The sequence below is a fragment of the Anser brachyrhynchus genome, assembly GCF_964034855.1.
Source record: "Anser brachyrhynchus genome assembly, chromosome: 2".
NCBI classification, from domain to species: Eukaryota; Metazoa; Chordata; class Aves; order Anseriformes; family Anatidae; genus Anser; species Anser brachyrhynchus.
The window spans coordinates 1111345-1126043 of record NC_137695.1 but is presented as its reverse complement, the minus strand read 5'-3'; the positions used below and the strand labels follow the sequence as shown (position 1 = coordinate 1126043).

The window sequence follows — 14699 nt, the reverse complement described above, 5'->3', positions numbered from 1 at the left end:
GGTGCAGGGAGTTTCACTGAGAGTGGCTCTCATGTGCTGGGCCCAAAGAAAGCATCACAAGCTGTGGCAGCTGGGCTCCTCTTCTCAGGAGCCTGGCGAAAACACCAACAGAAAAAAGTTCCTTGTGCTTACGTACATCAATGTCTTTTTGAAACCATCCAGCCTTTGTATTTCTGCACACTAACGCTAGCACAAGCAGGCCAGCGCAGATTTGGTAAGGCGTCACAGGCTGTGTCCACAAGGAAACACGCCCGCCAAACTACCACCACTGTTTTCCAAACCTTTAGTATCTAGATAGTACTTTTTTTTGGCCAGACACTTTCAGGATGTAATACGCCAAACCTAGGACACAGACATAGAAGATTAGCCTTCCGTTTAACAAGCTCAACTCTGTTGCCAGAGATACCAGTAGCCTTTAAATTCAGAAGTTAATCACAGCTCCGAGATTAAGTCCCAGTCTTTTCTTCCTCCTTTTTTGAAGTCTCCCTTCTTGCAAAGCATGAAGTAAAATTAATCTGACTCAGATTAATTTTACTTACTCGCTCTACTAGCCAGTGAAGAGCAATAGGCAATTCTAGGCCACGATCCATTTCGTCTACAATCAGACATCAAAAGCAGGTCAGAGGAGTGATGAGGTGCCTCCACTGACTGCAGAGGGAATCCACAGTGAACTCACTCCTGGGGTCAGCAATGTGCACATCCCACATTTGGTCAATTAATGCCACGTAAACCATGCGAGAAATAGGTCAGGAGCATTCGTGCTACTGTGCAACAGGACCCACACACCCGTGTATTCAACCTACGTTATTTCCAGAAGCCCTGAAACTCTGCCATACCCTTCTGCCCGGAGCAGGGCATTCTACAGACTGACACACAACACGGTACAAGAGAAGGAGTTAGTAGAAAGACAGCTTGCCCAGAGCCCATACTTACATTCCCACCTCCAGGGACATGCTTAATATTGTCCTTGGAACCACACTTGGACTGAACATGGCTGTAGTTCGCTTTTTTGGAGACTATCTGGACCTAGAATGTTACAGAATGGAAAACAACACAAGGGAAGAGGACTGGTTAGAGTTGTCATACGGCAGGCTGGAGAGGATGCTCTAAATGGTGGGTAAACGAGGAGTCGTGTTAAGCTCGATCTGACTTTAGTATTAGGTGTGAAAGCAACTGAGGAGGAGAGTGAGAGAAAAGGTGAGCGAAACGAGAGGCTGCACAGACGGTGTTAGTGCGAGAGCGGAAGCGCTGCCACCACCGACCGGGTGCTGGGGGTTAGCACCGGGCGCCTGCCTGCCACGAGCTGGGTCCGTGTCAGCCCCGCACGAGGCTTCCTTGGAGCTCGCTGGCGAGAGCTGCCCCGAGCACGTGGAGGCACAAATCCGAGCGGCAAAAACCAGCTCGGCCGCCTCCTCCCTCCACGGATGGAAACCACGGGGCTGCTGCTTCCAGCGGAGCTCCGAACTGGTCCGGGTCTGCACTGTACTCATTTCTGGTGTCTGCACTCTACTCATTTCTGGTCCGTGTCTTTCTGGTCCGTGTCTGCACTGTCCTAATTTCAGGTCCGCGTCTGCACTTCAGTGATTTCTGCTTGCCAGGACTGACTCCAGTCCTGGGTAACGCCTCTCAGAAGCCCTGGGCAGTAAAACCCCGTCTGAGAAACACTGTTTTCCAACGAAGGCTGTCAGACCTTCGGTTAAATTTTATCAGACAAGTCTGACGTTAATTAAATAGATGCAGAGTTTCTCCTTTAAGCTAAAAGGACTCTTTTTTCAAAATACAGCAAGAGGATGCTAAATGCGCTGACTTTATTCACCAGGGTGAAGTAACTGAGTTAGAGTAAGAGGCCCACGTTTACACAGGGTTAGTTACAACACGTGTTTAGTCTGGGAGTTATTTAACAGCACGAAACGTGGCAGAAGCCGTGTCCTAGAGTATTTGCTAGAAGGAGGTGATAAATTCAAAGCACAAAAGGAACCACCAGAAGATTCTTACTTTAGCAGGTTTCTAGAAGCTACTCAGCCAGCTCTGAAAGACTGGATTCAGTACAACAGAAGTTATGAAAACGTACTTTTTCTGTTAAATTTACATCGGTTTACTGGCTTCCTTAGCAGCACAAATCTGACCCTTCTCTACCAGGCTCTGCCTGACGATGCCTGCAGTGAACCTGCGGTACGGGCACCCCGCCTCGTTCCCCGTCTGGTCCTGGGTGGCTCACGCACTACGGTGTCCCGACAGCTTCAGAGTAACCCACCAAATGGGGACTGCCTAAGGTACGGTCAATGGGTTTCGATGCAGCCAGGCTGGGAACATCGCAGGGAAGACATTAGGAATACCCTTGATGTTCTGCCATCGTCCTGAAAAGCAGCGCTGGACTAAAGCTCTCGTCTCAGTTACACACGCGTGTTGTGTACGAAGAAGCGGTCTTAAGGGAAACTTCCAACTCAAAATCAAGCCCATGTAAAAGCTAAAATGAAGGGCTACGCTGAAAATGTTTTATAGCAGGCATTGAAAAGTTATCCACCACGGTGACCTCTGGTGTGCCGAACTGGGAACATCTCAGCTTTAAGAAAGAACGGGAGAAGTGTCTGTGCAGGGAACAGTGACACTGACAGGAGAAAGCAGAAGAGTTGAAGAGGAGGGAAAGTGACTCAAAATGGAAATGTTTTCCTTCGTCTCCCACAGAGAAAAGTCTGAAATAAACTCACTTTCCCATTGGGCTGTTTTGGGGCACCCTCTTTTGTTACGGTTGTTTTAGCTGTAGCCATTTTAGAGACCGCATTGGGTTCAGACTTTCGTGCAGCAGCAGCTGATTCTGGCTTTTTCTCTACTTTCCCCTAGATGGAGACAAACGGATGATTTCAACCAGCAAAAGCAAACGTGTGGGCAGGCAAGTACGGGAACACAAGCCACCCCGATAGATAAAACCAGTGGAGTGGCCAACCCAGGAGAACTTTTACGCGCTGTGGCTGTTGGCAAAGTAAATCGCCCGTCGGTAACGCTAAGGGCAGGAGGGGGAGCAACGCTGCTCAGACATGGGACGGAACAGGCACACCGGGGGCACAGAGCAATAAATAAGACAAGTTCTCCGTTTCTCAAAGAACTTTCAGGTGCTCTTCATCAGCATCCCGTTATTTCCCCTGTGGCCGCACTGACAGGTCTCCGAGTGAACACAAGACACAACACGGTGTGAAAAAACTCAGCCCGTCCCTCAGAAACCAGCAGCAGCTCAGGAGCACCTCCTCCACACGGAGGGCACCGCACAGGTCCCGGAGGCACACGTCCACGGGCCAGCTTTCTTGGCCTTGGAGCTCTAGAGCCCAGCTGGCCACAGACGCGCTGTGCTCCCACCTCCGATTTCTCATCCCCACGCCGGGGTGACTCAGGCCTTGGGATTAACAGATGATTTATTATTTGTTTTTAGCTAATCGAATGCAGGTGGACCTAACTGGTCTTGCTAAACAGAAAACTGAACACAAATTTATAGGTTTTAGAAAAATTCAGCAACTAGCTGAGAATATCATTTTTTTGGTAATTCCATTAATTTTGGTAATAATCCATTTTTTGGTAATCTGGGTCCAGATAGGAGCAGCAGACCCTGTGTTTCGGGGGGTGAGCAGAAATCCTCCAGTTCACTAACCCACCAGCAGAGCAGTAAACAAATAAAAAGCCTCAGCGCTCCCTAGGTGTTCTCATCCTCTGAAAACATCCCAGCATAAATAAGACTACGAAACGGGCAGTTTTCTTCAAAAGCAGGATTTACCACTACTATGAAAATAACCACAAAACAACAGACAGTAAAACTGAATGTCAAAATAAATCCTCTCAAACCAGCACAATAACCCCGCAAGCTAAAAAGCTCTGCGGTCCTACGGAACCCTAGCACAGCCTGAAATCATGGAACAGGCTGACACGTTCTCTTTGAACAGATGTTAGCAGGATCTGTGAACTTCAAATATTATATATTGCAATTTGAAACCAATTTGAAAGTGTCGCTGTCCTGTTCACAGAGTGAAAGTTCTGTCTTCTAGACCTCCAAGCGCTGAGGACCATCCTATGATGTAGTACAACTAAGATATCCTTAACCCCGAGGAATAATTCCACGCGTGTATCTCTGTGACATACAACACCACAGCCCAAGAACGCCCTTGACTTTCATGTGCCTAAGAGGAGATTAGAGCTCCCAGCATGAGATGAACTCTCTGGGCATCAGATTAAAGTTATATGCCGGGTTACTCATTACAGCAGACCTGCAGCAAAGGCGAGCGGGCAAATTAGTTCCCCTTTGTGGAAATTAAAGACTGTGTGCAAGCTGCTAATGCATTTTGTCAGGCAAAGATGGTGTACCTGTTGTACAATACCCACTGAAGGTTTTATGGTCATGCATATCCACAAAATGATTTAAACCCTCAGAAGGGGCTTACAGGCATAGCCCCAAACCTTTATCATGTGCATGGTAGACAGTCACAGTGAGAATTAATATAAGATCATTACTGACTGAGAGCCTCAAGTTTTATCTGTGTACACACTACTCCCTACAGCTCCTTCCTCACTAACCTCTTCTTGTGGCCACCAGAACTCATCTGAGGAGCAGTGTATGTTTCATTTCAGCTCTGACAAGTTGAACAGAGTCCCTGTTGCTAGACCTGGGAAAGGTGCTGTGGAACTCACACCTGAATCCAGATTTCCTGCATCGCAGTGCATTATCCCACCTTCTGTACCATTCACCAGACTCAATTCCTCTACTCAAAGGCAGAGTTTTGGAATATAAACATGGTTTGAGCTTTCAATACCAACTAGTTCCTATGTTGGGATGTACGACAGAAAAACAGAACCACAAAGTTTTGAATTCCTGTACGTGTGCCAGCAAACACCAGGCAGGCTTTTAAGGTGGATTCCTTCTGTACCCTACTATCAATGCTTTGTTAATGCCCTCTGCATAAACCAAGAATTCAAGGAGGAGCTCTGCAGAGTACAAATATGAGAAGAGCAGTGAGGATACAGCCACCAAAATTAGCAAAGAGCACCCACAATGCTTAGGAGCTACAGTTTCAAGGAGCATATCGGTATCAGGTTTGAGGAAACTTACCTTTCCTCCACCAGGCTGATGTTTAATATTATCTGTTGATCCGATTTTGGAACGTACGTTTTTCAGATCTGGAGCAGAAACACTGCTGGTTGGGCGAGGAGGCTTGGAAACAGTGCTGGGTTTAGCTGGAGCCTTAGCAGTTGTTTTTTTAGCATCCGCAGTTGCAGTTGAGGTTGTAGTGGGTTTGGTTGCAGCAGGCTTGGGTTTGGGACGGCTGGTGGCTGCTCCAGGTAAACTAGGTGCGCTTGAGGTGGTGGTGGGAGTGGTGGCACTACTTTTTACTGCGTTTCCAGAAGCGCTCTTAGGGCGGGCCAAGTCTGCTACAATGATCACAGTGATAGTTAGAGGGAGGGGGGGGGAAGATGGGTCAGAGGCCATTTACACAAACCTCCTCAGCGTCCTAAAGATGTACAGTGGCCTGCTCAGTAAACACAGCCGCAAACAAAAGAGGATTTGGATTAGATGGAAACTGAGCAAAATTACCTGATGGTGACTTTGCAGCGGTCTTCTTGGCATCTGCAGGTTTTGTTTCAGTCTTGATAGCTGCCCAACGCAAAGCACACCGGTTAGTATTTCAGAGTGAAAGCCAGTCTGCACAGATGAGAAGCCTGGGATCCTGGCACAGCTTCCCCTGGAGGTCATCGCATCCTGACGGTCCTTTTTACCCACTACCCCTGTCTCGAACATGCTGCTTGAAAGAAAGCATCTCAGGAATGACCTGCTCTCTGTGAACATTGGGCTGAGGTCCTCCTCATCGCAGCAGCAACAGCCTCTCGTGTTTTCCAGCACAAGGACCGATTCATCGAAAGGATCAAAAGGATCATCACTCAATGATGCAACGCACTTGAGTGTGTTGTGTGAGTTTACTTTTTTTGAGTTTACATTTTTTTTCTTAAAATAATTTTCTTAATAATTTTCTTAAAATAATTTTCAGAGCCTGACAGCACTCACTCAAACATTATTTTAACTCTGACCCAATTTCATTTCTTAAAAATCCTTTCTTTACTAAATAGCAAAAGCAGAATCGCATTTGTCCATCTTTGATCTTGGTATCATTGCCAGATCCGTTCTAACCAACGCCAATTTTCTTGCACAGAAGTTATTGCACACTGTGGTCCCCACTCCAATTATATAAAAATAAAAATCAGTCACTAAACTGAAAATGTGCCTTTGGGCAAACACCAGTGGTCGTGACCTGATTACATTCCGCGCAGACAGAGGACAGTCTAAACCAGGAACGCATCCACATTTCCCAAAGCAGAATAAAACCATACACAGAACTGCTCAAGGAAAAATCACAGACTGGAAAATAAAACAGAACCTTATTTCAAAGAGCTCTTTGATAATGAAATTGTAGTTTTTGCTATCGATGACAGACAGCTTTGCCTAAAGTCTGCTTCGTTTCAATAGCCAAATGAAAGAAACGTTAAAAATAAATACCGAACAGAAAAATCGAAGTAGTTAGAAACTATGAAGGACCCCTATCTTTTAATATTTAATTTCCATTAACAGCCTTAGATTTTTCAATAAACTCAAGTAGCTAGCAGGGTATTTTATGAAATGCCGGTATAGAAAGGAACAAGCAAAGCAGGCAGACAACCATAGGTCAAGTTAGCCCGGATCACTCCACCCAGACTTTGCTAAAAGCACTCAGTTAAACACCACCGACACTAGCTAACGAGATGAAACACATTGGAATAATTTAATAAGGCCTTAAGGATAGATAGATACGTAATTAATACCAATCACTTCCAAAAGGCCCTGTCAAACCAACCTCATCTCCCTCCTTGAGACCTCAACTTTAGCGGGAAGAACTGACTACATGGAGACAATATGCGTAGTTGTGAACAAAGGCAGATGGACTACGATGCTATCTGGATACACACAGAGAGGTGATTATTTCCCCTCGTGTCAGCGGGGAGCCAAATGCCGGAACTCTGTGTATGTTATTAGCAGGTAACGTCAAAAATCTGATAAAGCTACTGCAGAAAGGGGCTATAACAACAGCCGAGGTGGTCTTACACAAACGTAGCCGTCATTTTCACAGGCAGGGGAGAAGCCTAAATATAGATAAGCAAATAAACCCTGCGCCACACAACCCATGCCTCTTGTTTAGGAGAGGAAGTGACTGACATTTAATGCCTGAAAAAGTGAAACCACACAACTTCCAAACAAGCCACAATTCACACGTGTTTGTGTGCTGAGAATGACCGAACATTTGAGCGAACCGCAAGAAAGCGCCTCTCTTTAGACACCTGAAAAGCAGGAGCAGATTTCCTTCTGAAACGCCATTTTCAGCCAGAAACTTCTAACCTGGCCTCATGCTAGGTTGTGCGAAACGAAGCTGTGACCAGAAGAGATCCAGTTCTCCATCACCTGCAGCTCTGCACCTCGCTGAAGCTGCGTCTGCTCTGCCCGATCTGAATTGATGCTGTTCGGCTCGCTTCGTGGCTTCGCAACACCACTCACCCCCTATCACGCCCTTGCTTTCTCCTCTCCCAAAAGAAGCCTCCCTTTTTTTTTTTTTTATTTTTTACCGTTCATGACTCCCCCAAGCATTCCCAGATCCAGACAAAGCTTCTCTAACTCCTGGTGGAGTTTCTCCAGCTGCCCTCAGCTCTCCATCGCCCACCCAGGCCTCTCGCTGTTCTCTGGCAATGTCCCTCCACGCTCTCGGGTGCAGAACCTCTCCCGCCGCACATCTCGCCACTTGGAACAACTTTTCTGCGTCTCTGCATCACTGGCTCCATCTCCTTTCAAATGTCATCAGAAAACCCTTCTTTGTTTGTCTCTCAGTTTGGGAAGGAGAAATTAACTCAGCTGAACTCATTAAAATGTGTTAAGCATTCTGTGCTGTGGTTTGCATAAAAGACCACACAAAATGAATTTTACAGGAATGTCCGCAGGATTAGTTAAGATACGTGGCTCTTGGAAAGTGCAATGCTTCCTCTGCGCAGGATTAATTATATTTTCCCCTTGAGCAAGAAGTGTGGGATGTCCATCTAGTCTAATACGTTTGAACACAGTTCTAACACTATTATTCTTTTGGCAAAGATGGGTTATGAATTCATGCTTTGGGACTCAGAGCAAAGCAACTAACTTGCATCAGTTTTTACCTGTTTATTGGCAAATTTGGATAAATGACCAAATTTGGGACTCAGAGCAAAGCAGCTAGCATGCATTAATTTTTACCCGTTTATTGGCAAATTTGGATAAATGACTAATGAGATCCAGTCATTTGAAAAGCCTTGAGAACATTTAACTATATTTTCATCTGAAGTTGAATCTCTCAAAACGTTAAGGTGAGTGGAAATAATGTTTTCATGAAGCTAATATTCTGCTCATGCTTCTTGCTGACTCTGTTAAACTCGTGGGAAATTCCCTCTTTGGCAGCAGTGCCCGGGATGGGATACGGCTTTTGGATGAAGCTGATGTGATTTCAGCTCCAAATTCTTCCAGCACTAATGAAGAGGAAAAAAACAGAGTCCATGCAGAGGAAGAAGGTGAAGCTCTTTCCTCACAGCAGTTCATCTTTGTGTGGCTAAGAGAGAATTAAACTAAGCAAGCGCAGCACCCAAGCCCACTCCAAAGCCACCCATTTCACAACGGAGCGGGAAGTCAGACTTCAGCCAGTCCAACACCTGAATCCTCCCGTTCTGCTCCAAGCTGTCCATGAGCTACAAACATCTTCTGAACGATTTCGACCAGACTCGCTGACAAAGCTAAAAGCATAGCTTGATCCCATAAATAACCGAGTATCTGAAAGAGAAGCCAGTATCTTCTTGCCTGACTTTTTTCTTTTTAAATCCTTTCAACATTCCATGTCTAGACTTTGAAAATGACAATAAAGAAATAGAAAGTTCAGTTATTTAGCTATCTCGAGGCCTAAAATTAGAGGACCTCATCTTATAATTCCAGTAAGAAGAACACACTACAGGTGAGCTGGCACCTGTTACAAAACAGCCAGCTGGAAATACACCAAAACAAGATTTGCCACATTCCAAGGCAACCTGTAGCAATGGATAACCGTCCTCACTTAAAGTTCTGCCTTCATCACCTTCCAGCCCTTTATCTCGACATACCTGTGTGCTATAAGGGGAAGCTATGCACTTTTCTCCACTTCAACTTTGTTTTTTTTTTAGATGCACCAGTTTGAGAACTTAAAGCACCATCCTGAAGATTTGCTTTCCGCAAGTTTTAATTTGTTTTGAGTGATTATTTTAACTGCTACTGTAAGAAAATAAAGAGGTAGTAACATCCTTTCTCTTAAATCAAAGGTTCAGCAATTCTATTAATTCTGAATCACACAGAGCTGATTCAAGCTGACCTGGAAGAAGCTCATTCAGATTTGGTTTTGGAAGAGGAAGCTCTGGCAAGAAAAAAAGCCTAACCTACCATCTCCATGCTTTGGCACAAGTTCCTGTCCCATGTTGTATTAAGACAGTTAATACTTATTTTAATATATAGACAGCTATAGTTAAGCCTCTGGTCACTTCTGACTAACAGGTAGGCCAGTTTACACCTCTCAGAAGAGCTGGTTCACAGCAGCTACAGCTTCTCCTGAGTGGCTGCATTTCAAGGTTGTAGGTTTCTTTTTTATTTTGAACCTGAAGGTATCAATCTTGTTTACTAACAGGCTAATTTTAATAAAATTGGGGTCACAGGGCGATGCCAACATGATGACACCTTGGCAGAGCAAAAACTTGTCTGTAGTACTGGGATACGTGACGGACACACACCTTTGTGAGAACCAGTGGTGCTACTCAAACAGAAAACCTGCGGCTGTTTAGAGAGAGCTCCTGAAGACAAACAGAAGATTACTTACATGTTGGCCTCTTCGGTGGAGAAGTAGTGGTACTTTTTGCCCCAGCAGCTGCCGTGACTGGAGATGCCGCTGTTGTCTTAGGAGCAGCAGGGGTGCTCCTGGCAGTAGTTCTAGGAGTGACAGATGACGGAGGCTTTGAAAGTGAGGTCCGCTTATCTGGGCTCTTTGCGTCTGTAACCTGAAAATGGATGGGCTCCATTAAAGCCAGAATTTCACTGACAGTCTCTTCAAAATGTTTGCCAACAAAAAGCATGAAATAAATTGAATTTTGTTCTAATATGGAAGACACAATTGTGTAAGTTCTTGAACACGTAAGCTGGGCACTGTTGAGGCATTTTAAAGCAGAAAATTAAAAAAACATAATTAAGGTGGGCAGAAGTGGCTGACTACATCCAGCAGTGCTGGACACACCGAATATTAGAATTCATCCAGACCCGTTCCAGCATTAGTGCTTGGTGTCCACTTACAGATGTGAACAAGGCAGTGATTTCCAAACACGATGGAAAACACGGGTCCACTAGCAGTACTGCTGGGAGAGGGTCCTTCCCTTCAGAGCAGAAATGCTTTCTAAGCTAAGCATACTCTTAAGTATTGAGATCCTGAGTTAATACATGAAAACAAATGACATGAGTGATTACATCAAACAGGAATTCAGAATCATGCAAAAACTCAAATAAAACTGAAGACACTGATTTGCAGAAAAAAACTAATCTGTGCCAATTTGGTTTTCCTTAAAACGCTACAGTCAGCGACTTCTGCCTGCTAGGAGTTCAGCTCAAGCCCGGTTGTTCAGTGTTACCTGCCCAAGTGCCAGCATTTCCACCCAGAGGGATACGGACTTTGCTCCAGCAAGTACAGATTTACATCTTTGCTTTCGAATTCTTTGTTACTTTCATTTAACTAGTTTTTACAAGAAGCTCCAATGCAGTTATTTAAGCTTTAATGTGTAATAAAAACAATAGTGTTTAAGCATAAGCTGAAAGCTTCTGAAATAGTTTTTGATATTCCCTTCCAAATTTCAGTTCTTCTACTATGCGGTAACTCGGATGTAAAGAATCGTGAACAGAAAGGTCTTCTGACTAGGGCTAAACAAAGACGCAGATAAGACCTTAGCCAAATGTATCTCAAGCAGACATAAGAGGTGAAATAATTTCATGTGTCAAGCTCAGTGAGAGCAGAAAATTCATCTTAACATCAATATGATTCCAGGCAAAAGCTGATTACATTTCTACAGTGTTTAAACTCGCAGGGGCAGGGGAGGGATGCTCCACACGTCCAGTACCTAGCTCCAGATGTGCACAATGCAGAAGGGTCACAGAGTCGGTGTAGGGAAAATTCAAGGGACATTTCCCATTCTTAACAGTGCACGTGGATACCTCCCTGAGCATTAAGACGGAACACTAAGAATTGTCCACAAGTCTTCTTACTGGAGAGTTACAAATCTCCAACATTTCCTAAGCACGTACATGTACTATCAGTTACCTCTCCACAGTTTTTATAATGGCCAGACATCATAAAGAGACAATCATGGGGAAATACCGAAGTGTGCACACTGATTTTTTCCCCCTCAATATTAATATTGAAGCTCTCCACTCAGTTTTCCCATGCTCCTGTCAGGATTTAACAGCTATCCTGGGTTTGCAATGTATCTAAAAATTTAAAAAATCCTCCTTTAGTAATGGTGAGACATGAAGAAATATCTTGTGTACTTTGACAGTCCCACAAGGAAAACCATACTAATACAGTCAAGTTTCATTTTCTCCTTCGCGATGACACCATTAAATGCCTGGGACCCGAGGCTGTAAGTGGGTTAGTGGAAGCTGATGCCAATAACTGTGCGTGTCTTGCAGTGAATCACGTTCATTATCTTATCCTCCTATGTTTAGCACCAGAATTAGGTTGTGACTTCTGGGTAAAAGAGCTGGTAGGTTAACATGTAACTAAGGTCTTGGAGCTCGCGCACAAAAGCAAAGAACTTCTTACCTTTGGTTTAGTCTCTTTTGGAGTTAAGGTGGAGGGACGTGTAGTACTGGTGGCTGGGCGTTTAGGAGTAGTGGCGGAAGTAGGACCTGCAGTAGGGCTCGTGGGCTTTTTGTTTTGGGCGGGTGCGGCAGAGGCTGGCCGCTTGGGGCTGGTAGCGGACAGAGGCCTGGCTTTCGTTGCTGCAGGCTTTGCCGATGGTGTGGATGCTGCAGGCTTTATGTTTTTTCAAAAAGCAAAATCCAGTGTAACAAAAACAAAAACACAACAAAAAGTAGCGCATTGTAAACCAAAACATCAAGCTGCAAGAACATGAAAATGATATCGAAAATGAAACAAAAACTTGGCTTTCTGTTTTCTGAGCACAGCGGAAAGATCACAACGAAGCAGCTCTGGTGCCTTCGGAGCCCCGGGGAGCTCTGCCATTCAATTCAAAGTGAACAGGATTTATTCCAGCAACATCCAAAGCAACAGAAGGAATCGCTGGTAAAGCTGGGATTAGTAATTGGGTGCTCCTGGCCATCCAGTCCACTCATTAAATCCATTTTCAGCCAAATTTGCTGCAGCCTGCGTTGTTTACAGCTCCCTAACTGAATGCCTTTGTTTCAGCAAAGTGGCTCACAAATGGCAGCTCAGAAAAGAGAACTCGTGTCGCCGTGGCTTAAGAAGCAGAAAAGCTGGCAAATTAAAACCGCAGAAGCAAACAGGCTCAACGTGAACCGATACCTACCTTTGTCTTCTTCTCGGGGCTGGGAGGAAGCTCTTTGTTTGGGGGCGCTGTGATATCGTTCCCTGTCACGGCTTCAGCTGGTTTGGGCTCTTCTGGTTTTGCTGGCAAAAAAAGAAAATGAACGGAGACTTAAGTTTGAGCTTTTTCGTTTGGTTGGTTGGTTTGTTTTACTTTTTCCCCCTTAATATTCAATGCTGTAACAAGAGGTGACGGAACAAGACAGTTACGGGTTGGCTATTTCTGGAAGAATTTCCCCCAAACCAGGACACTCAGAGGAAGAAAAATTTTCCCTGCAACAGGGGCAGGCTGACAAACGTTCATCCAGATGCCATTAGCATCCCATTACTCAGCTGATGAAGGAAAGAAAGACAGCTGCTGAAGGGAGCCTCTGGTTTAATTAAAAATAGCAAACTTTCCCATCTTTCGAGCTATTAAAATAAATCGTTGGAATACTAATGGTGAAGCTCTGGCCTCTGCCAGCTTTTACACCACGACTGTTGCCTTGAAGCCGGGTGCTATTTTCAAGCTAGCCCTACCACTCCGGCTGTTTCTTGCCAGCTGCTTTTCTTCCGCGTCTCACCCTCCAGCTGAGGCGTCGCAGAGGGAAGCAGCAGCGCGGGGACCTCACTCTCACACACGTGGGCTGTACGGAAACCGGTCAGCGTGGGGTGCGCGGTGCCATGCTGCTGCACACGGTGATTCGCAGCGCAAAGCCTAGGCTCGGTCGCAAGGGCGGCCAGGTTTTCTCAGCAACTGCTGGGTTTTGTCATCGCACCGAAGGGTTTTGTGCCGGGCAGGGAGCAGTGAACGCAGCGTGGGAGCCACAACCACCTCCTCCATCCCTTTTAACCTTGTTAAGGTTGATGGTGGATTGTCCAGCTGGCAGCGGAAGGCTAACTACTGCCTGCCCTCCAAGGTAAACCACGTAACAGAGCAGGACGCAGAGCAGCAGCTCCCCAGGTTTCACCCCCAGCTCCCCAGGGCTGCCGAGGACCTACAACAGCACCCAGGAGAGCCGCAGCACAACTCCCCGGCGGGCAGCGCGGCGGCACAGCCATGGGTACGGCCGCCAGCCGCGTCCCCTGGCGACTCCTGGCAGCTCTGAGAAGGGCACAGCGCTAACAACCCATCGCACATCTCATCCTTTTCCCCTTGTCATCGGGGCAGCAAAACAAAGCCTGTGTCGGGTGCTGCTTTTTCTAACAACGCAGCAGATTGTTGCGCCGCAGCGCATGACGAGGGCTCACCAGACAATGGCGCAGCAATTCCAACAGTAACAGGTTGTTTTGCACGTCTTTTGAAAATTGCTGTTTATATTTCACATTTTCTCGCTTGTCAGCCTTGAAGGGAGAGCCTCAGAGGACAGTTCAGCTCTGGTACAAACGCCTTTGTTGAAACAAGCAGAATAAAATCGGGCCTTCCTCGTGCCCGGGCGATGCCCAGCAGCACGGCGGTTTTGCTCTCCTTGGTTTATTTATTTTTTCTGACTCGGGACAAGTTTAGCAGCTTTTCTTTCCTCATATTGCATTAACCCCTTCCTAGTCACTCCCAAGTCACCTTAAATGTTTTGCAGCACTGCACTTCATGGCTTCTGCGTACAAAAAAAACCTTGTAAAAAAACCAAGCACCAAAACGTCCAGGCTGGCTGCTAGTTTTAATGCAAAATTCTTAAGGGGCATTCATGTTTATCTAGAAAGTCATTTTTTTTGGTAGCTGATCGATATTGGCTCCTCTCTACTGCTTTTCTCCACGGAATCTCAATAAACCTTTATACTCTCCCTCATTTAACTTGTCAGTTTTATCTGCAGCAGTACCAGAAAGAGCGACTGTTGTGGACAGATCCTGCTGCTGAGCAGCCGCCTCCTTTCTGTCCATTCAGAGCTTCCGAGCCCCCACGCCTGGAGATTTGATTTTGGGGAGCTTTATTTGGGATCCTGCTTGTCTCCAATACAAAGACACGAGGTCACTTGCCATTGATTGGAAATCACCTCTCAGTACGGCCTGTTATTGTTATTAGATGATGACGGTGGTGGCTAATGGCAGCACCACTAAAGCTCTCGCACCTCGCGGCCACG

At 45.8% G+C, this 14699-nt stretch overlaps 1 protein-coding gene across 29 annotated transcripts in view; it reads right to left on the bottom strand.

Moving 5' to 3' along the window:
• Nucleotides 1-14699, bottom strand: part of MAP4 (microtubule associated protein 4) — a 156907-nt gene that overhangs the window by 14114 nt on the left and 128094 nt on the right. For 14 of the 29 annotated variants that reach the window (XM_080581398.1, XM_080581424.1, XM_080581402.1 and 11 more), the window contains 7 exons: nt 12625-12725; nt 11898-12110; nt 9915-10092; nt 5573-5632; nt 5090-5409; nt 2709-2837; nt 934-1026 (listed from right to left, as the gene is read on the bottom strand). In XM_080581398.1, the coding sequence (XP_080437524.1) occupies nt 934-1026; nt 2709-2837; nt 5090-5409; nt 5573-5632; nt 9915-10092; nt 11898-12110; nt 12625-12725 (1094 nt within the window). The remainder of the gene's footprint in view (nt 1-933; nt 1027-2708; nt 2838-5089; nt 5410-5572; nt 5633-9914; nt 10093-11897; nt 12111-12624; nt 12726-14699) is intronic. The other 15 variants (XM_080581400.1, XM_080581410.1, XM_080581404.1 and 12 more) reach the window with 5 other exon arrangements.